Source organism: Mauremys reevesii, linkage group 2 (assembly GCF_016161935.1).
Source record: "Mauremys reevesii isolate NIE-2019 linkage group 2, ASM1616193v1, whole genome shotgun sequence".
Taxonomy (NCBI): domain Eukaryota; kingdom Metazoa; phylum Chordata; order Testudines; family Geoemydidae; genus Mauremys; species Mauremys reevesii.
In genome coordinates this window covers 2,023,666-2,045,283 of record NC_052624.1, presented here as the reverse complement: position 1 = coordinate 2,045,283, position 21,618 = coordinate 2,023,666, and the positions used below count along the sequence as shown (strand labels likewise).

At 65.7% G+C, this 21,618-nt stretch overlaps 1 protein-coding gene across 1 annotated transcript in view; it reads left to right on the top strand.

Moving 5' to 3' along the window:
* Window positions 1-21,618, top strand: part of LOC120399329 (SCO-spondin-like) — a 162,555-nt gene that overhangs the window by 13,978 nt on the left and 126,959 nt on the right. Inside the window, exons 12-25 of the mRNA XM_039527511.1 lie at window positions 354-492; window positions 1,816-1,942; window positions 4,949-5,121; window positions 5,477-5,698; window positions 6,066-6,231; window positions 6,807-7,056; window positions 10,916-11,096; window positions 12,076-12,170; window positions 13,439-13,695; window positions 15,978-16,112; window positions 17,998-18,200; window positions 18,451-18,578; window positions 19,613-19,722; window positions 20,111-20,260. Coding sequence (XP_039383445.1) covers window positions 354-492; window positions 1,816-1,942; window positions 4,949-5,121; window positions 5,477-5,698; window positions 6,066-6,231; window positions 6,807-7,056; window positions 10,916-11,096; window positions 12,076-12,170; window positions 13,439-13,695; window positions 15,978-16,112; window positions 17,998-18,200; window positions 18,451-18,578; window positions 19,613-19,722; window positions 20,111-20,260 — 2,336 coding nt within the window. The remainder of the gene's footprint in view (window positions 1-353; window positions 493-1,815; window positions 1,943-4,948; window positions 5,122-5,476; window positions 5,699-6,065; window positions 6,232-6,806; window positions 7,057-10,915; window positions 11,097-12,075; window positions 12,171-13,438; window positions 13,696-15,977; window positions 16,113-17,997; window positions 18,201-18,450; window positions 18,579-19,612; window positions 19,723-20,110; window positions 20,261-21,618) is intronic.

The following is a 21,618-nucleotide window of genomic DNA, read 5'->3' as shown; positions in this document are numbered from 1 at the left end:
TCAGACTCATAACGTCCCCAGCTCCTGTGGGGCACCTCCCATGAGCTGCAGAGGAGACCCACCCACGGAGAATCAGGCCTGGTGGGGCGGGGGTGGGGCAGCGACTGAACAAAGCTACTTGAGTGGAACCAGAGAGACGGGTGGCAGCTGGGACACGACACCCCGGGAGCTGCTGGGGACCCCTGGGTGGGTGCCCAGGCTGAGCCTCACCAGGCCGGAGATGCCCCCCGCCATGGCCAGCGGGCCCAGGCACCGGCAGCAGCGTCCCAGAGTCCATGCCGCGGCCCGGCGTACGGCAGGGCGCCCAGCCAGCCGTGGCGACCCTGTGCCCCTCTCTCACCCCGTCCCTGCAGCACGTGCCAGGGTGGGCGCTGGCGCTGCTCGCAGGACAAGTGCTCAGCCGAGTGTGCCCTGATCGGGGACCCGCACTATGTGACCTTCGACCAGAAGCGCTACTCCTTCCACGGCGTCTGCGAGTACATCCTGGTGCAGGTGAGGGGCCAGGCTGCCGGGGGGAGGGGGGTCTGGTGCCCTGGGAGCTGCCGTGGGGCTGGGGAGCCAGGCTGCCGGCTGCTGGGGGGTGGGGTTTGGTGCCCTGGGAGCTGCTGGGGGGGGGGCAGGCTGCCAGGGGGTAGGGGGGATCTGGAGCCCTGGAAGCCACCTTGGGGCTGGGGAGCCGGGAGAGGGGGGTCTGGTGCCCTGGGAGCTGCCAGGGGGCTGGGGAGCCCGGGGAGTGGGGTCTGGTGCCCTGGGAGCCGCTGGGCGGCGGGGACGCCCGGGGCGGGGGGTCTGATGCCCTGGGAGCCGCCGTTGGGCTGGGGGGGCAGGCTGCTGGGGAGTCTGGTGCCCTGGAAGCTGCCGTGAGGCTGGGGAGCCAGGGGAGGGGGGTCTGGTGCCCTGGGAGCCGCCGTGGGGCTGGGGAGCCAGGGGCGGGGGGATCTGGTGCCCTGGGAGCTGCCGTGGGGCTGGGGAGCCAGGCGGCCGGGGGCTCTGGAGCCTGGGAGCTGCCGTGGGGCGGGGGGGCCAGGCTGCTGGGGGATCTGGAGCCTGGGAGCTGCCATGGGGCTGGGGGCCGGGCTACCAGGAGGAGGGGGATCTGGTGCCCTGGGAGCTGCCGTGGGGCTGGGGGGCCAGGCTGCCGGGGGGTCTGGAGCGCTGGGAGCTGCCATGGGGCTGGGGGGCCAGGCTGCCGGGGGGTCTGGTGCCCTGGGAGCCACCGTGGGGCTGGGGGGCCAGGCTGCCGGGGGGTCTGGTGCCCTGGGAGCTGCTGGGGGGCCAGGCTGCCGGGGGCTCTGGAGCCTGGGAGCTGCCGTGGAGCTGGGGGGCCAGGCTGCCGGGGGGTCTGGAGCCCTGGGAGCCGCCGTGGGGCTGGGGGGCCAGGCTGCCGGGGGATCTGGAGCCCTGGGAGCTGCCGTGGGGCTGGGGGCCAGGCTGCTGGGGGGGGGGAGGTGGGGTTTGGTGCCCTGGGAGCTGCTGGGGGGGGGGCAGGCTGCTGGGGGGGGGAGGGGGGTCTGGAGCCCTGGGAGCCGCCGTGGGGCGGGGGGGCCGGGCAGGGGGTGCCCGGTGTGCTGGGCAGGAAGGGAAGCCCAAGGCATGCGGAGCCTGGCCACTCAGTGTTGGTGCAGCTCCAGAGAGACCCTCCAGTAACAAACCAGAGCAGAGCCCCGCGCCCACAGCCCAGCCCGCGCAGGGCCCTCGAGAGCGGCGGGCAGGTCCCGTCCCCCTCGGCCGGGGGCACGTGGCAGGGAAGGGCTGGGGAACCGCCCTGGGGCCGCGTCTCCGGCCCTCACAGGTCGGGGGACCCTTGCCTGGCAGGACTTTGTGGACTGGAAGCTGCTGATCACGGCGGAGAAGGTGGCGTGTGGGAGCAGAGGGGCCGTGAGCTGCCTCCGGGCCCTGACGGTGACGGCGCACAGGACCTCCGCCCGGCTCCGCACCACAGGTCAGCTGGGCTTCGCCAGCGGGGGGAGCGGCTGGCAGTGGTTGGCCCAGGAATTGAAATGGGGTTGGGGGGTGTCAGGGCTGATGAGATATAAAAGAGATATGAGTAAAGTAAATGTTTTGTTAGGATAATGCAAATTTAACATGAGGATAATGCAAGTTACACCAAAGCACATAACAGGTCTAGATTTCTAAAAACATAAAATTAAAAAAAAAAAGTATTTAATTTAAATTGACTTTTGAAAAGTGAACCATTGTGGGATAAGAGGGGAGCTTCTCTCATGGGTCAGTAACTGGTTAAAAGACGGGAAACAAAGGGTAGGAATTAATGGTCAGTGTTCAGACTGGAGAGAGGTAAATAGTGGTGTCCCTGTGGCCTCAGTACTGGGCCCAGGGCTGTTCAAAATATTCATAAACAATCTGGAAAAAGGGGTAAACAGTGAGGTGGCAAAATTTGCAGATGTTACAAAACTACTCAAGGTAGTTAAGTCCCAGGCAGACTGTGAAGAGCTACCAAAGGATCTCACAAAACTGGGTGACTGGGCAACAAAATGGCAGATGAAATTTAATGTTGATAAATGCAAAGTGAGGTACATTGGAGAACAATCTCAACTCTACATATACAATGATGGAGTCTGAATTAGCTGTTCCCACTCCAGAAAGAGATCTGGGAGTCACTGTGGATAGTTCTCTGAAAACATCCACTCAATGTGCAGCGGCAGTCAAAAAAGCGAACATGATGTTAGGAATCATTAAGAAAGGGAGAGATAATAAGACAGAAAATATCATATTGCCTCTATATAAATCCATGGTGCACCCACATCTTGAATAGTGTGTGCAGATCTGGTCACCCCATCCCAAAAAAGATGTATTGGAATTGGAAGAGGTTCAGAGATGGGCAACTAAAATGATGAGGGGTATGAAACAGGAGGAGAAATTAAAATGACTGGGAATTTTCAGCTCAGAAAAGAGACGACTAATGGGGGGATATGACAGAGGTCTATAAAATCTTGACTGGTGTGAAGAAAGTGAATAAGGAAATGTTATTTACTCCTTCACATAACACAAGAACTAGCAGTCAGCCAATGAAATTAATAGGCAGCAGGTTTTTAAAAATCCAAAGGAAGTTCTTCTTCACACAACATAAAGTCAACCTGTGGAACTCTTTGCCGGGGATGCTGTGAAGACCAAAACTATAACAGGATTAAAAAAAGAACTAGATAATTTCCTGGAGAATAGGTCCATCAGTGGCTGTTAGCCAGGCTGGGGAGGGATGCAACAGCATGCTCTGAGTGTCCCGAGCCTGTTTGCCAGAAGCTGGGAATGGGCGACAGGGGATGGATCACTAGATGATTCCCTGTTCTGTTCATTCCCTCTGGGGCACCTGGCACTGGCCACTGTTGGTAGACAGGATACTGGGCTAGATGGACCTTTGGTCTGACCCAGTGTGACCATTCTTATGTAAAAATTAATTATAATAATACAAATGTTTAGCACAGAAACTCCCCAACATAATGACCTCTCAAGATAGCAACAATGTGAGATAACAACCTTGGCAAATGCGGCATTTTAAAAATCTTGGCCTACTAGGAAACATATTTATATACGTTTCCATTCCCAGTCACAAATCCAGCATTCTGGAGCAAAGTGACTAAAATATAGTCCAGCAAACAAATGTTTATTTAACGTGCCCCTCACTTTTCCCTCCACCACCCCACTCACTGGTGGTGTCCTTGGTCAGTGGAGACTCAGAGTTCAGAGGTGCTTTCACGTGAGTTCACCTCCTAGGTGGGGGCAAGAAGGCACCTTGCTTGTTCCTCCAGCTGCTCACTGTTCGCTCTGGCCACGGCTGTTCATTGTGCCACCGTTCACTCCACCACTCTGTTGCCAATGGCCCTGCACAGTCACCTTCTGCTGCCACCTGCCACCGTGACCTCTGTGAGTTGGTCTCTTGAGGGTCCACCAGCTCTCAGTGATTTCAGCTGAGCTCTCAGTGCGGGAACCTCGCTGCTAGTGCAGTCTGGGCTGTCTCTTACACAAAAACACTGTACCCACAGGAACACTGTCCCCACAACAGGACTAAGCACTTAGACCTGATTATCAGTGATTTCAGCTGCAGTGGTCACTTAACAGAACAAAAGACTCTCTATGGAGCCTAATCAGCTCTGTCTTTAAACAGTGGAGAGGGACAGGTCCCCACCCTCTCTCTTGATGCCTTCAAATCATCACAGGCTAAGTACAGTTCTACTGCCCTTTACTCATACAATAAGAACAACATTTCATCCCCCCTTCCCCCCACATTCAAGTGGTTTGTAACCCAACCCCAGCCAAAATCTATCGCTTGGACAACACAGCTCTGTGTGCTGGATCCCTAGGTAGATTAGGTGTGAATGTAAATGCAATCTGGCCCTGAAGCCTTTCCCCCCATCCCCCAGCCCATCACTAGCTGTCAGGGAGAGCTCAGTTGGACTTTGCTTACAAATCATCATTTGAAATTATTGTCAGTGCATTCATTTCATCACCGCAATGACTGCACTGACACTGGCATGAAAACCACGGCTGGATAAGGAAGCTAGTCTATGTTCAGACTTTTCAAATCGATGATACTTTCAGATACACGGATTTTATCAGACACTGTATAAGCTTTTGAAGTATTAATGTTTCAGTTTAAATTCAGATTTCCAAACAGTCACTAAATTGGCATGTAACTAGTTCACAAAACGGGGGCGGAGGGGGGTTGGGGAAATTCAGGAGGGGTGTAGGGGAATCACTAGGCTGGCAGCCGCTTGCAGAGATGGGCAGCCTGGAGGGATCATGGGATTGCAGGAAATGGGGCACCGGCCCCAGGGTGGGGGGCTGGCTGGCTTGGGGCTGGCTCTGATCTGCCCAGGGAGGGACCAGCTGGCAGGTGGTGGGTCAGGGAGTGGGGTCGGGGGCCTCTCTCTCTGTCCAGTTCTCCCTTGCCCCCCTCCTTTCCCATCTCCTCTCTGGCCCTTCCCTGCTGCAGGGGACGTGGCCGTGAACGGGCAGGAGGTGGCCCTGCCCTTTGCCAGCGCTGACCTGAGCATCCGACGGGCCTCGTCCTCCTTCCTGCTGCTCCAGGCCTTCGGGGCCCACGTGCTTTGGGGGCTGGAGCTCCCTGCCGCCTACATCACCCTGCAGCCCGGCTTCGCCGGCAAGGTGAGCCCAGCGCGCTCCTGGTGCCCCCCGGGAGAGCCCTCGCTGTGGGCTTTGCCCGCACGGCTCGAGGAGCCCAGCTGCGGGCGTTGGCCGAATGGCCGGCTCTGAGTACCGGGAGTGAGGCCCGGAGCCGCCCAGGCCCGTGTGGCCGGTGCCCGGTCTCTAGTGACCGGCATCGCAGACCCCGGTGTGAGAGAGGTGGTGGGGCTTAGCCCCGTGCCTGGCACAGCAAGAGTCCACGTCCCCACAGCCCCCCGCAGGCCTGGCACCAGTCGGTGGGGAGGGGGTGGGCTCCCTGGCTGCCCCCAGCCCCTTGGGGCTCAGGGCTGGCACCCTCACCCCCCTCCCCCGGCAGGTGCGAGGCCTGTGCGGCACCTACAACTGGAACCAGCAGGACGAGTTCACCACCCCCGCCGGGGACGTGGAGTCCAGCATCGCCGCCTTCGCCAGCAAGTTGCGGGCGTCGAGCGAGTGCCCCGCGCTCGGCTCCTTCGCCTTCGACCCCTGCGGCACCTACGCCCAGCACAGGGAGTTCGCCGAGGCCGCCTGCGCCGTCCTGCACGGCTCGGCCTTCCAGGTACCCGCCCCGGGGAGCCCCTGAGACCGCGGCGCCGGGCGCTGGATCTGGGCGTGTGCGTGCTGGGGACGGGGGCGGATCCAGGAGCGTTCGCCGTGTGCCTCTGGCAGGGGTGTGGGCCTGTCTGCCCTGAGGGACCCCGGTCACCCCGTGTCTGTGTCACGCGTGTCGGACGGTCACGGGACTGGCCCTCTCCACGCGTGGCTGTTCGCACATGCGCTGTCCATGTGCCCATGCGTCTGTGGGGCTGGCTTCTCAAGTGCCCCCTTGTGCTCTGCCCCCAGCAGAGGCCCCCCCAGTGGAAGGGCCTGGAGGCCGGGCGGCTGCTCCGAGCCCCTGGGTGACGAGCCCCTGCCCTGTCCCACAGCCCTGCCACGACCTGGTGGAGCGGGAGCCCTACTACCAGCTGTGCCTCTACGACGTGTGCGGCTGCTCGGCCGGCGGGGACTGTGTGTGCAGCGCCCTGGCCGCCTACGCCAGGCAGTGTGCCCAGGAGGGGGCGCCGGTGCCCTGGAGGAACCAGACCTTCTGCGGTGGGTGACGGCCTAGGCTGGGCCCCACTGGTGGGGCAGCCTAGCCAGGGCAACAAGGATGGAGGATGGGGCTGGGTTATGGGGAGTGGGCAGGGGGCTGGCACTGGAGAGCAGACAGAGCTGGGGGATGGGCTTGGGAGAAGGGGCGGGGGAAGGGATGCGTGGGGGATGGGCACTGGAAATGGGACAGGGGAGGGGATGAGCAGGGAATGGGCACTGGAGAAGGGGAGGATGGGCGGGGTGGAGCTGGAGATGGGGTGGGGAGGGGATGAGCGGGGATGGGCACTGGAGAAGGGGAGGGGATGGGCAGGGGTGGGCGCTGGAGATGGGGTGGGGAAGGGATGAGCGGGGATGGGCACTGGAGAAGGGGCGGGGGAGGGGATAGGCGGGGGATTGGCACTGGAGAATGGATGGGGAGGGATGGGTGGGGTGGGCTCTGGAGAAGGGGCGGGGGAGGGGATGGCCGGGGGATGGGCGCTGGAGGATTGGGGTTGGGGAACGGGGCAGGTCTCTCTCTGAGGAAGCTGGAGGTGCCTGCGCTACGGCCCCCTGACCCCCTCTCCCTCTCCCCACAGCGGTGCCGTGCAGCGGGGGGCAGGTCTACCAGGAGTGCAGCGCCCCCTGCAGGAAGAGCTGTGCCGACCTGCGCCTGGGGGAGGGCAGCTCGTGCCAGGCCCTGGCCGTGTGCGTGGCCGGCTGTAACTGCCCCGAGGGGCTGGTGCTGGACGACAGCGGGCAGTGCGTCCCGCCGGGCACGTGCCGCTGCGAGCACGGGGGTGAGACCTACCCGCCCGGCAGCAAGATCCACAGGAGCTGCAATGCCTGGTGCGTAGCCCTGCCCCCTCCCCGCTGCGCTGGGCACAGAGAGGGTCGCACCGCGGAGCCGCCTGCCCCAGCACCTCCCGCCCAGCTGGTGGGGCAGGCTGTGGGCCCAGCTCCCCAGCATGGCCCGTGGCTCAGGGGGGTGGGGAATGGGGCACGAGGCCTGTCCCCGCTAGGGGGTGCTGGTTCCCACCCGGCCCCAGGGCAGGGACTGGCTGGCTCAGGGGGGTGGGGAATGGGGCACGAGGCCTGTCCCCGCTAGGGGGTGCTGGTTCCCATCCGGTCCCAGGGCAGGGACTGGCTGGCTCGGGGGGGCGGGGAATGGGGCACGAGGCCTGTCCCCGCTAGGGGGCGCTGGCTCCCACGCGGCCCCAGGGCAGGGACTGGCTGGCTCGGGGCGGGAATGGGGCACGGGGCCGTTCCCCGCTAGGGGGCGCTGGTGCCCATCCGGCCCCAGGGCAGGGACTGGGTGGCTCACGGGGGTGGGGAATGGGGCAGGGGCCTGTCCCCGCTAGGGGGCGCTGGTTCCCATCCGGCCCCAGGGCAGGGACTGGCTGGCTCGGGGGGGGGGAGGGGACTGGGACAGGGGCCGATCCCCGCGAGGGGGCGCTGGTTCCCACCCGGCCCCAGGGCAGGGACTGGCTGGCTCAGGGGGGCGGGGAATGGGGCACGGGGCCTCTCCCCGCTAGGGGGCGCTGGCTCCCACCCGGCCCCAGGGCAGGGACTGGCTGGCTCAGGGGGGCGGGGAATGGGGCACGGGGCCTGTCCCCGCTAGGGGGCGCTGGCTCCCACCCGGCCCCAGGGCAGGGACTGGCTGGCTCAGGGGGGCGGGGAATGGGGCACGGGGCCAGGTCAGAGTGTAACTTGCTGCTGGTGGTCCCTGTGTGAAAACCCTCCAGCACAGCAGGCTCGAACTGCCCCAACAGAGAGAGCACAGGCAGGCTGGGCCAAGGACCTGCCCTCCCCTCTGCCCCTAGATGGGACCCCTGTGGACAGGGCTGCCGCTGGTGCTCAGGGGTGGGGGGAGAGGAACCCAAACTGCCTGCAGCGGCTATTGCAAGGAGCCTCTGGGGCCCGATCCTTCCCCCTCAGGATAGGAGTAACTCCTGCTGACGTCCCCGGGAGCTGCTGGTATCCTGCCGTGGGAGAATCTGGCCCCTGCGGGCTATTCGTAGCGTGTGCACATGCGGAACTCACTGCCACAGGATACTGCGAAGGGCAAGGACTTAGCGGCATTGCGAGCTGGGTTAGAGGTTGCTGAGAGAGAGGCCTGCAGGGATGCCCTGGGCCAGTGTCCCCAGGGCTGCCAGCCCTCGTGGGTGGGGGCCGAAGGAATGACCCCCATGGACCGTGTGGGGAGAGGAGGGCAGGAGAGCTGTGATTGGGAGCGGGGAGGGCCTTGGTCTCTCCCCTCAGACTGGGTGAGGTGGTGGTAGGAGATGTCTGATGAAATCACCCTATGGCCTGTTTCTGATGGCACCACAGGATAGGTTGATTTCATTGACTGTCTCTGCCACATGACGCCGGCTCTCGCCCTGCGCGTGGCCTCAGCCATGGACCGTCCCCCACGCTCCGGAGAGCCAGGAGGGTCCTGGCCTGGGGGTGCACATTCAGCAGGGAACCCCAGCCCCCGGCAGGGGAGTCCAGGGAGCCTGGCAACCGCCTGGCTGGACCCTTCTGCCAGCACGTGCCTGGGATCTCACCAGGTCACTACTTGGGTGGGAGATCTCCTGGGGGCTGCAGGGAGGGGCGCTCTCCCCTCAGTCAGTGCTGACCCCAGTGTGGTGCTGGGCTGCGGGGAGCGGGGCGGGGGCTCAGCCGGGGCTGCGGGCAGCGGGGCGGGGGCTTGGCAGGGGGCTAGGGAGTGGGGCGGGGCTCGGTGGGGGAGCGGGCTGGGGGCAGCAGGGGTGCTGGGGAGCGGGGTGGGCTCACCGGGGCGCTGGGCTGCGGGGAGCGGGCTGGGGGCAGCAGGGGCGCTGGGGAGTGGGGTGGGCTCGCCGGGGGGGCATTGGGCTGCAGGGAGCAGGATGGGAGGCAGCAGGGGCGCTGGGCTGTAGGGTGGGGGTTCAGCAGGGGCGCTGTCCTCAGTCAGTGCTGCCCTGTGCTGTGCTAGGGGCGCTGGGCTGCGGGAGCCGGGGTGGGGTTCAGCGGGAGGCGCTGGGCTGTGGGGTGGGGGCTCAGCGGAGGCGCTGTCCCCTCAGTCGGTGCTGCCCTGTGCTGTGCTAGGGGCGCTGGGCTGTGGGGTGGGGCTCAGCGGGAGCATTGGGCTGTGGGGTGGGGCTCAGCGGGGCGCTGGGCTGCGGGGTGGGGGCTCAGCGGGAGGGGCTGGGCTGTGGGGTGGGGCTCAGCGGGGCGCGGGCTGCGGGGTGGGGGCTCAGCGGGGGTGCTGGGTCAGGGGTGGGGGCTCATCTGGAGGCGCTGGGCTGCGGGGTGGGGGCTCAGCAGGGGGTGCTGGCTGTGGGGAGCCGGGGGGGGCTCAGCGGGGGGCACGGGGCTGCGGGGTGGGGGCTCAGCGGGAGGCGCTGGGCTGCGGGGTTGGGGCTCAGCGGGGGGCGCTGGGCTGGGGGGTGGGGGCTCAGCGGGAGGCGCTGGGCTGCGGGGTGGGGCTCAGCAGGGGCGCTGGCTGTGGGAGCCGGGGGCTCAGCGGGGGCACGGGGCTGCGGGGTGGGGGCTCAGCGGGAGGCGCTGGGCTGCGGGGTTGGGGCTCAGCGGGGGGCGCTGGGCGGGGGGGGGGGGGCTCTGCGGGAGGTGCTGTCCCCTCAGTCCGTGCTGCCCCGTGCTGTGCTAGGAGCTGGGCTGTGGGGTGGGGGATCGGCAGGAGGCACTGTCCCCTCAGTCAGTGCTGCCCTGTGCTGTGCTAGGGGCGCTGGGCAGCGGAGAGCAGGGTGGGCTCGCCGGGGGGTGCTGGCTGTGGGGAGCAGGGTGGGGGCTCAGCGGGAGGCGCTGGGCTGCGGGGTTGGGGCTCAGCGGGGGGCGCTGGGCTGCGGGGTGGGGGCTCAGCGGGGGGCGCTGTCCCCTCAGTCGGTGCTGCCCCGTGCTGTGCTAGGGGCGCTGGGCTGCCATTAGGGACTCCCAGCCCCTTTTGGGCCGGGGAGGGGACCGGCTGGCTCCCAGGAGCGCTGGGCAGGGGGGCCCGGTGGCCTGGCCTGGCTCGCGGGAGGCAGGGTGACCCCTGGTCCCATGGCAGGGGCTGGGCTGCCCTGACTCCAGGGGCTCCGGTGACACTGTGTAGAGCCTGCGAAGGGCGGGGGGACCCCAGCGGCTGAGAGGTGCCCACGGGCTGCATTGCCGGGACTTGTGGGCTGCCCCACTCCTGAACCAGTGCCTGGGGCTGTGCCCCGTTCCAGAGCGGTGCTGAGTCTCGTGGGACCGGGGCCGCCGCGCTCTGGCTGGGAACCTGGGGGATGCACAGGGCCGTGCGAGGGCACGAGCAGAGAGCTGGTTTTCACGTAGGAGCCGCCGGAGCACATCAGCCCGGTGTCCTGTGCCGAGCGGGGCCAGTCCCAGCTGGGTCCGGCAGGGCCGCCCAGAGGGGGGGGCAAGAGGGGCAATTTGCCCCAGGCCCCGCGTCCTGCAAGGGCCCCCACGAGTGTTTTCTGGGGCCCCTGCGGTTCCGGTTGAGCTAGGCATGACTGCGGAGGGCTCGGCTGGACCTCCCGCAGCCATGACTGCGGCAGGTCTCTGGGCGGCCCTGGGGTCCGGGGAAGCTGCAGGGACCCCGCAGTGGGCCGGGATGGGCCGGGGGTGAGGAAAGCTTCCCCCTAAAGCCTCCGTCCGAGGTGGAGGGTTTGATCCCTTCCCTTGGGTCTCCGGGCGGGCTGGTCGCTGCGGCGTTCCCCTGACCCGGGGCCCTGCCTTGCAGCGTCTGCGTGGACGGGCTCTGGAACTGCACCGACGACAGCTGCCCCGAAGCCGCCTTCTGCCCCGGGGAGCTGGTCTACACCCACGGGTCCTGCCTGCGCACCTGCGCCACTGCCGAGGGCAACCTGAGCTGCCCGGGCCTCTCCGACGGCTGCGTGTGCCCGCCAGGCACCGTCTTCCTCGTGAGTCTCCGTTCCCTCCCCGGGCTCTGCCCGGCCTGGGAGCCGTGCGCCGGGCACAGGGGCAGTCACGGACTCCAGGCTCGGGGCTGCACCCCCAGCTTTGGGGCGGTCTCTGGGAGACCCCTTCACTGGGCCAGCCCCCTGGGGGTCCTGCTCTGCCTCCAGGGTGAGCCACGCGGCCTCACTGCCCCTAGACCTGCAGCCCCCTCTGCCCCCCTGAGCTCCGGGAGCGAGTCCCCCGAGACAGCCCCTGAGGGAGACTCGGCCGCTCGCAGGGATCAGGGCCCCTCCCCCAGCCCCGGCAGGGACGCTCCCAGCGCGGGCACAGCCGGGTTCACTCGTTAGCTGGCGCCCGGCCTAGGGGCCCGTCGGGCAGCCCGGGGCAGTGAAGGGTGAAGCAGGGTCCGTCCTGGCCAGCCCCGAGCCCAGCCCGGCTGTGGGGAACCCTTGGGTCCGGCTCCGTCTGTCTGTGCGGCCTCCTTGGTCAGAGTGCGGGTGAGAGCCCCGACCGCTTCCCGCAATTGGATTTGCCCCTGTCTTCTCAGGAACTCCACAGAGCTGGGGACCAGGCCCGGCCAGCTAGGGACACCCACACCCATGTCTCAGCCTGCCCTGAGCGCAACCCCTCCTCCCCTCCTGGGAGCAGAGCAGCACCCAGGGGAAACTGAGGCACACAAAGGTGTTCAGAAACATGACAAAGCAGAGCCGGGGGCATTGCCAGCCCCTCCAAGCAGAGGCTGAGCCCCTTGGGCAGGGGAGTCGCTGGGAAGGGGAGAGCTTTCACCTCCAGACACCTGGGTTGACCCCCTGCTTGGGCTCGAGCCGCAGAGGAAGTGGGCTGGATCCCACTGCCAGGGGAGCCCCCTCCCCTCACAGACCTGCCCAACACAGAGTGAGCTGGGCCACCCCCACCCTGCCCTGGTCTCCTGAGAGCTCTGGGGCCTCGAGGCCATTCTCACGCTCCCCTTCCTCCTCCCAGAACGAGCGCTGCGTCTCCCCGGACGAGTGTCCCTGCCCCCATAACGGCAGGCTGTACCAGCCCAACGACACCATCGCCAAGGACTGCAACACCTGGTAAGGACGCCCAGGGACCCGCTGGCCCAGCCTCTCCTGGCTTGCGGCCCTGAGCGGGGATTGCCATGTGGGGCTGGTGTGGAGGGCAGGGCTGGGGCCGGCGCAGTGCTAAGGAGCCAAGTGGGATATGCCGGAGCTGTGCCTTGGGCTGGGGGTGCTGGCAGGACCCAGAGCTGGGGGGTGCTGGTGAGGCCTGGGGCTGGGGGGGTGTCACGGAGTCCCTGGGCGCTGCTCTGGAACTGCTCCCTATGAAGCCAGGCAGGACTCTGGGGAAATCTCCGCTCTGGGAGCAGCCTGTCTGAAGGGCAAGAAGCTCCCATGGCTTCACCTTCCTGGGTCTCTCCTTGGAGCATTCAGCATCCTCTGCCCCTCCGTGCGCTTCCCCCAGCGAGTCCGCCCAGGCGGGGTCCTGGGGGGGCCACAGGGTCCTGCACCCCCACTGCACAGTCAGACGTGACTCTCAGCCAGCCAGTAACACAGAGGTTTATTCGATGACAGGAACAGGGTCTAAAACAGAGCTTGTAGGTACAGAGAACAGGACCCCTCAGCCGGGTCCATTCTGGGGGCAGTGAGCCAGACCCCCACGTCTGCCCTCACTCCTCGTCCCCCGCCAGCTCCAGACTGAAATTCTCCAGCCCCTCCCCTCTGGCCTTTGTCTCTTTCCCGGCCTGATTCCTTTGTTGTCCAACCTTCAGTTGACACCTTGCAGGGGAGGGCCCCAGGCCATTAATTGCCAGGAGACAGGGTGTCGGCCATTCTCTGTGCAGACACCATCACCCCTGCCTCTCGGGCTCTGCAACAATCACCCCCCCCGATCCCACCACCTAGACCAGGGGTTCTCAAACTTTTGTACTGATGACCCCTTTCACATAGGAAGCCTCTGAGTGTGACCCCCCCACCATACATTAGAAACACTTTTTTATATATTTAACACCATTATAAATACTGGATGCAAAGCGAGGTTTGGGTTGGAGGCTGACAGCTCATGACCCCCATATAATAACCTCACGATCCCCTGAGGGATCCCAACCCCCAGTTTGAGAACCCCTGACCTAGATACTTAAGAAATCATAGGGGAAACTGAGGCACCCACACAGTATTCAGAGAAAACATTAAGAACAGTCCCACTGTGTCACAGGGTGCTTGCTGGCAGGACTGGCGTTACTGGGGGTGCCTAGGGCTGGGGGGAGTGGCGGTGCCTGGGGTGCTGGCAGTGCCCAAATCTGCAGAGTGGCTGAGTCCCGACACCCCTTTCCCTTGCTGTGCAGCGTCTGCCGGAGCCGTCGCTGGCAGTGCAGCAGCCACCACTGCGCGGGGACCTGCGTGGCCACAGGAGACCCGCACTACATCACCTTCGACGGGCGGGCCTTCTCCTTCCTGGGGGACTGCGAGTACGTCCTGGCACGCGAGGGCAGCGGCCTCTTCACCGTCACCTCCGAGAACGTGCCCTGCGGCACCAGCGGCGTCACCTGCACCAAGTCGGTGGTGGTGGTGATCGGGAACACCGTGGTGCACCTGCTGAGAGGTGGGGGGCTGGCACCCTGTGGGGGGTGATCGGGAACACCGTGGTGCACCTGCTGAGAGGTGGGGGGCCGGCGCCCCGTGGGGGGGGATCGGGAACACCGTGGTGCACCTGCTGAGAGGTGGGGGGCTGGCGCCCCGTGGGGGGGGATCGGGAACACCGTGGTGCACCTGCTGAGAGGTGGGGGGCTGGCACCCTGTGGGGGGTGATCGGGAACACCGTGGTGCACCTGCTCAGAGGTGGGGGGCTGGCACCCTGTGGGGGTGATGGGGAACACTGTCGTGCTCCTGCTGAGAGGTGGGGGGCCGGCGCCCCCTGGGGGGGGATCGGGAACACCGTGGTGCACCTGCTGAGAGGTGGGGGGCCGGCGCCCCGTGGGGGGGGATCGGGAACACCGTGGTGCACCTGCTCAGAGGTGGGGCTGGCGCCCGTGGGGATCGAACACCGTCGTGCACCTGCTGAGAGGTGGGGGGCCGGCGCCCCATGGGGGGGGATCGGGAACACCGTGGTGCACCTGCTCAGAGGTGGGGGGCTGGCACCCTGTGGGGGTGATGGGGAACACTGTCGTGCACCTGCTGTGAGGTGGGGGGCCGGCGCCCCCTGGGGGGGGATTGGGAACACCGTGGTGCACCTGCTGAGAGGTGGGGCCGGCGCCCGTGGGGGATCGAACACCGTGGTGCACCTGCTGAGAGGTGGGGCTGGCCCCCCGTGGGGGGGGATCGGGAACACCGTGGTGCACCTGCTGAGAGGTGGGGGGCCGGCGCCCCCTGGGGGGGGATCGGGAACACCGTGGTGCACCTGCTGAGAGGTGGGGGGCCGGCGCCCCATGGGGGGGAGAGGGAACCCCGTCGTGCACCTGCTGAGAGGTGGGGGGCCGGCGCCCCATGGGGGGGGATCGGGAACACCGTCGTGCACCTGCTCAGAGGTGGGGGGCTGGCACCCTGTGGGGGGTGATCGGGAACACCGTGGTGCACCTGCTCAGAGGTGGGGGGCCGGCGCCCTGTGGGGGGGGTGATCGGGACCACCGTGGAGCACCTGCTGAGATGTGGGGGGCTGGCGCCCCGGGGGGGGGGATCGGGAACACCGTGGTGCCCATGCTGAGAGGTGGGGGGCCGGTGCCCCTGGGGGTGATCGAACCCCGTGGTGCCCCTGCTGCGAGGGGGGGGGCCGGCGCCCCGTGGGGGGGGATCGGGAACACCGTGGTGCACCTGCTGAGAGGTGGGGGGCTGGCGCCCCCGGGGGAGGGATCGGGAACACCGTGGTGCACCTGCTGAGAGGTGGGGGGCTGGCGCCCCGTGGGGGGGATCGGGAACACCGTGGTGCACCTACTGAGAGGTGGGGGGCCGGCACCCCCTGGGGGGATCGGGAACACCGTGGTGCACCTGCTGAGAGGTGGGGGGCTGGCACCCTGTGGGGGTGATGGGGAACACCGTGGTGCACCTGCTGAGAGGTGGGGGACTGGCGCCCTGTGGGGGGGGATCGGGAACACCGTGGTGCACCTGCTGAGAGGTGGGGGGCCGGCACCCCCTGGGGGGATCGGGAACACCGTGGTGCACCTGCTGGGAGGTGGGGGGCTGGCACCCCCTGGGGGGAGCGGGGCAGAGCCGTGAGCCGTTCCAGGAGAAGTGAGCACTAGGGGTTCCCGGCTGGCCCCAGGCCAGGCCAGGCCAGAGCAAGTCAGAGCTTGCGGGTTCCCAGGCCAGGCTCAGTTCATGTCTGTCATTGGGGCCCCTCTGCACTGGCTCCCTGCCCAGCCGCTGCTGCTCCCCCACAAGCCCCACGCGGTCCTGCCCCCGCCGGCTGGCAGCCACGGCCTGCTCCACACGCGGCTCTGCAGGTGGTTCCTGCGCTGTCTCTGTGCGTCCGGCTAAGGCCTCTCAGCAGCCATGCGGGCGCCGCTTGCAGCAGTGGAGCCTGGCACCTCCCAGCAGGAAGGGGGGGTGCGCTGAGGAGGGAGGGGAAGGGAGTTGTAAGTTCCCTGGTTAGCAGAGCCCTCACAGTCGAATTGTGCACTGCACCGTTGCATTTTATTGCAGTGCAATCTGGCAGTATTGCAATGTGGTGCGTTACAGCGTATTGCATCTCAGTGCGGGGTGTGGTATTGTGGTGCAGTGCGGTGCATCGCAGTCTGATGTGGTGCATTCCACCATTGCATCACAGTGTGGTGTGCTACATTATACAGCCCTGCAGTGCGGTGCATTGTATTCTGTCGTGGGGTGGGGTGTTACGGTGTATTGCATCGGGGGCCGGCAATACAACGCTCTGATTTTTCTGCCTGTGACCAGGAAAGGACGTGACAGTGAATGGAGTCTCAGTGCGGCCCCCAAAGACCTACAGCGGGAATGGCCTGAGCCTGGAGCGAGCCGGCGTCTTTCTCATCCTCATCTCCCAGCTGGGGCTGAGCGTGCTCTGGGACGGCGGTGAGGCCCTGCCCGGCCGAGGGGACGGGGCCCTGCCCGGCCGAGGGGGCGGAGTTCTGCCTGGCCGAGGGGGCGGGGCCCTGCCCGGCCGAGGGGGCGGAGTTCTGCCCGGCCGAGGGGGCGGGGCCCTGCCAGGCGGGACGTGGGAATCACATGGCTTGTTTCCCTGATGGCCTCCTGGGCTGTCACCTGGGCCTGCTGCCCGTCCGCGACTCCTGGAAATCAGTGAGAATGGGAACTTCTTGTTCCATCCGATCTGCCCTGGGGCCGGGTCGCTCCCTATAGTCTGTGCTCCAGGGCTCTGCCCGGCCTACTCAGAAACCTGCCTGGTCATGGGGCTGCCCCCTGCCCTGTTCTGCTGGTGCATCTCCCTGCTGAGGCCTGATCCTTATCCTTGCCATACAGGCTGGGGCACCCAGCTGTTCCCCCTGTGATGATGCGGTTCTGGCGGGACCCAACGGAGGTGCCAATTCAGGACCAATTGCTCAAACAGGGCAGTCACAGCCCTAGGCTGGGGTTTTTCCACCTCTAAGGCACCAAACCAGCCAGACAAAGAGGACTTGGGTCTCACCCCACTGGCTAACCACAAGTCACACAAGCAATTTCCTTAGACACTCCAGTCTCCCAGTATCACCACCAGTGCACTCGTCCTGGGGACGAATGGTTATGAAAACAGCAAAGAATCCTGTGGCACCTTATAGACTAACAGATGTTTTGGAGCATGAGCTTTCGTGGGTGAATACCCACTTGCATCCGAAGAAGTGGGTATTCACCCACGAAAGCTCATGCTCCAAAACGTCTGTTAGTCTATAAGGTGCCACAGGATTATTTGCTGCTTTTACAGATCCAGACTAACACGACTACCCCTCTGGTTATGAAAACAAACACCCCAATAAAAGAAAAAGGTTCTCTCGATCCCAAAGGACCAAGCCCCAGACCCAGGTCAATATACAAATCAGATCTTACCCACAAATCACGCTGTTGCCAATCCTTTAGAATCTAAAATCTAAAGGTTTATTTACAAAGGGAAAAAGGTAGAGATGAGAGCTAGAATTGGTTAAATGGAATCAATTACATACAGTGATGGCAAAGTTCTTAGTTCAGGCTTGCAGCAGTGATGGAGTAAACTGCAGGTTCAAATCAAGTCTCTGGAACATCCCCCGCTGGGATGGGTCATTCAGTCCTTTGTTCAGAGCTTCAGTTTGTAGCAAAGTCCCTCCAGAGGTAAGAAGCAGGACTGAAGACCAGATGGAGATGAGGCATCAGCCTTATATAGGCTTTTCCAGGTGTAAGAATCCCTTTGTCCTTACTGTGGAAAATTACAGCAAAATGGAGTCTGGAGTCACATGGGCCAGTCCCTGCACTTTGCTGAATCACAAGGCTTATCTGCCTCCTCTCCATGGGTCAGTTGTGTAGCTGATGGTCCTTAATGGGCCATCAAGCAGGCTAGGCAGAGCTGACACCAACTTGTCTGGGGTGTCTCCCAGAAGCACAGCACAGATTTGAAATACAGACAGGACAGAACCAATACTCATAACTTCAGCTACAAAATGACACATGCACCCAGACAGCATAATCATAACCAGCAACCCAGAACCTGGTCTTAGACACCTTACATGACCCCTTTACATAAGATTTGGTGCCACTACAGGACCTTGGTTGCAACCGTGTTCTATATGGTCCCAGATTATATCAATGTCACACACCCGCTGCAGTGAGAGCCTGGTGGTACACGGGGGTCAGGCTGAATTTCCCCCAGAGCCTGGTGAGGGAGTCGGGGGACCCTGGAGGGGGTGCAGCTCCCCCCAGATGGAGCTCCTGGGAATGCAGAGCTCCCATCCCTCCCCCCAGCAGAACCCCGAGCCCACTGCTCTCTCCCCCACAGGCACCCGGGTGTATGTGAAACTGGACCCCCAGTACCAGGGCCGTGTGGCGGGGCTGTGCGGGAATTTCGATGGGGACACGGAGAACGACTTCACCAGCCGACAGGGCGTCGTGGAGCCCACCTCCGACTTGTTCGGCAACTCCTGGCGCGTCAGCCTCCTGTGCCCCGAGGTCAACAATGAGGACTTCGAGCACCCCTGCATCGTACGTCCCGGAGCTGGCAGGGGAGAGGAAACCCGCGCCAGCGGGGGAGTGCTGTGCTGGGCGGAGGCCGGGGCGCTGAGGGCTGGAGTGTGGCTGGGAATTCAGGGTGCTGAGCTGCAGGGGTGTTGCAGTGGCTGGGAATTTGGGGTGCCGGGGTGTTGGGGTGACTGGGAATTCAGGGTGCTGAGCTGCAGGGGTGTTGCAGTGGCTGGGAATCTGGGGTGATCTCATTCCCATCTCTGGTTCCCAGGCGAACGCTCACCGTGGGACCTGGGCCCGGAAGCGCTGCAGCATCATCATGCAGCATCTCTTTGCCCCGTGCCACGAGGAGGTGCCCTGCCAGCAGTTCTACGACTGGTGTGTCTTCGATGCCTGCGGGTAGGTGCCAGGGGAGCAGGCTCTGGGGCCTGGGCGCTGAGTGCTGGCGAGAGAAGCTGTCCCAGATCCACAGGCCTGGTGCTCTCACTTGGCTTTGGGAGGGCTCCTCTCTGTGTCAGCCCCCTCAGGGTCACACTGTCATGGGGGTCCACCCCCCAGCTTCCCTGCCTGCCGGGACATGGGCCATTGGCTCGGCCCCAGAGCTCTCTGACTTGAAACCCAGTCCAGGAGCTTTCGGCCCCACCTGGCCCCTCCCCCGCCCTTTGTCCTCCAGCTGGTCTCTCTCTCTCTCTCTCTCACACACACACACACACACACACACACACACACACACACACACACACTGGCTCTCTCTCTCTCTGTCTCACACACACACACACACACACACACACACACACACACACACACACACACACACACACACACAGAGGCTGTCTATGGTCATTTGTTGCTAGGTACCAAATGTCTGGGCAATTGCAATGGGCATTGTCCTCTGGGACTGTCCATGGGCCCCAGGCCGCCCAGCCCTCTGGGGCTCTGCAGTGAGGCCGCACAATATTCATACAACACATTCTGAACAACAGGCGGCAGGGCCCCAAGCCATTCCCTGCAGCCAGTGCTCTGTGCAGGGGTTTGGTCTGAGAGCCGGGCAGCGGGTGCTGGCCTCCCCTGGCTCTGCTCAGGCCTGCCCTGGGGATCCTGAGGGGCTCAGGACCGGTGTGAGGGATGCTAGGGAGGGAGCGAGAGCCCCCTCTGGCGCCAGCACAGCTCCTCGAGAAGAGGCAGGAGGCCACGTTTGTGTGTCCCTGGGGGGTCTGGGTGCATGGGGGGGACTCCGGGCTGAGTGGACCCAGGTTGGCTTCCCCTTGCCCTCAGGTCTGAGCATAGAGCCCGGGTTCCCCTCCCCTTCCCCGGGGCTATAGGGGAGCCAGGCTGGACACGGAGATGAATCCCCCGCCCAGGTCACACGTGGCTTGTGAGCGGCGTCGGCCGCCCCTCTCCCCGGCGGCTGATGCGGCGCTGTGTGTTGGCAGGTGCGACTCCGGGGGGGACTGCGAGTGTCTGTGCACAGCCATCGCGGCCTACGCCGAGCAGTGTAACCAGCGCGGGGTGTACGTCCGCTGGAGGAGCCAGGAGCTGTGCCGTGAGTGCCCGCCCTGGGCCGAGCCTGGCGAGAGGGGCTGGGGCTGGCGGGCGTGGGCAGAGCTCCCCTGTGTGCCAGGCTGGGCCGGGGACTCCCCCAGGGCTGTCTGCTCCCCAGCCACAGCTGCGGGGTCCATGGCAGCGCGTCCAGCCGTGGGTCTCCGGCTGGCTGTCAGGGCTGGAGAGGGAGCGGGGCAGAGGGGCGCCCAGCAGAGCCCAGGCCCTGCGGTATTGCCCTCTCCCCAATCTTTCCTAGGCCAGGCTGGAGGGCTCTGTCCCCCCGGGGTGGGGCCGTTTGCAGCATGTCGCCGCAGAAGCCTGGCTCCCAGACCTCCCGAGCCCCCGGAGAGCCAGGGGCCGTGACCCCTGCCTCCGTGTCTCCCTGCCAGCCATGCAGTGCGACCACGGGCTGGAGTACGAAGCCTGCGGCCCCGCCTGCCCCCAGACCTGCAAGAACTTTGGCCTGGAGCCCGCCGAGCACTGTGACGCCATCTCCTGCGTGGAGGGCTGCTTCTGCCCCGACGGGAGGGTCCTGCATGGTGAGCTGCTGGGGGCAGGGCGGTGACGGGGGGCTGGGGGCAGGGCGGTGACAGGGGTGCTGGGGGCAGGGCGGTGACTGGAGGCTGGGGGCAGGGCGGTGACGGGGGCGCTGGGGGCCGGGCGGTGCGGGGGGGCTGGGGGCAGGGCGGTGACCGGGGTGCGGGGGGCAGGGCGGTGACGGGCGGCTGGGGGCAGGGCGGTGACGGGGGCGCTGGGGGCAGGGCGGTGACAGGGGCGTTGGGGCAGGGCAGGGTGGGTGATTGGAGGCTGGGGGCAGGGCGGTGACAGGGCGCTGGGGGCAGGGCAGTGACGGGGCGCTGGGGGCAGGGTGGGTGATTGGAGGCTGGGGCAGGGCGGTGACAGGGCGTTGGGGGCAGGGCGGTGATGGGGTGCTGGGGCAGGGTGGTGACGGGGTGCTGGGGCAGGGCGGTGATGGGGCGCTGGGGGCAGGGTGGGTGACTGGAGGCTGGGGCAGGGTGGGTGACTGGAGGCTGGGGCAGGGCGGTGACGGGGCGTTGGGGCAGGGCGGTGACGGGGGCGCTGACGGCAGGGTGGGTGATTGGAGGCTGGGGCAGGGCAGTGACGGGGCGCTGGGGCAGGGCGGTGACTGGAGGCTGGGGCAGGGCGGTGACGGGGGCTGGGGGCAGGGCGGTGACGGGGCGCTGGGGCAGGGCGGTGACGGGCGCTGGGGGCAGGGTGGGTGATTGGAGGCTGGGGCAGGGCGGTGACGGGGCGCTGGGGCAGGGGCGGTGACGGGGCGTTGGGGGCAGGGTGGGTGATTGGAGGCTGGGGGCAGGGCGGTGACAGGGGCGCTGGGGGCAGGGGCGGTGGGGCAGGGTGGGTGATTGGAGGTGGGGCAGGGCGGTGACAGGGGCGCTGGGGGCAGGGTGGTGACGGGGCGCTGGGGGCAGGGCGGGGCTGGGGGCAGGGCGGTGACGGGGCACTGGGGGCAGGGCGGTGACAGGGGCGTTGGGGCAGGGCAGTGACGGGGCGCTGGGGCAGGGTGGGTGACTGGAGGCTGGGGGCAGGGCGGTGACAGGGGCGTTGGGGCAGGGCAGTGACGGGGCGCTGGGGGCAGGGCGGTGACGGGGCGCTGGGGCAGGGCGGTGACTGGGGCTGGGGGCAGGCGGTTATTGGAGGCTGGGGCAGGGCAGTGACGGGGTGCTCAGGGCAGGGCGGTGACGGGCGCTGGGGGCAGGGTGGTGACGGGGCGCTGGGGCAGGGCGGTGACGGGGGCGCTGGGGGCAGGGCGGTGACAGGGGCGCTGGGGGCAGGGTGGGTGATTGGAGGATGGGGGCAGGGTGGTGACGGGGCGCTGGGGGCAGGGCGGTGACGGGGGCACTGGGGGCAGGGCGGT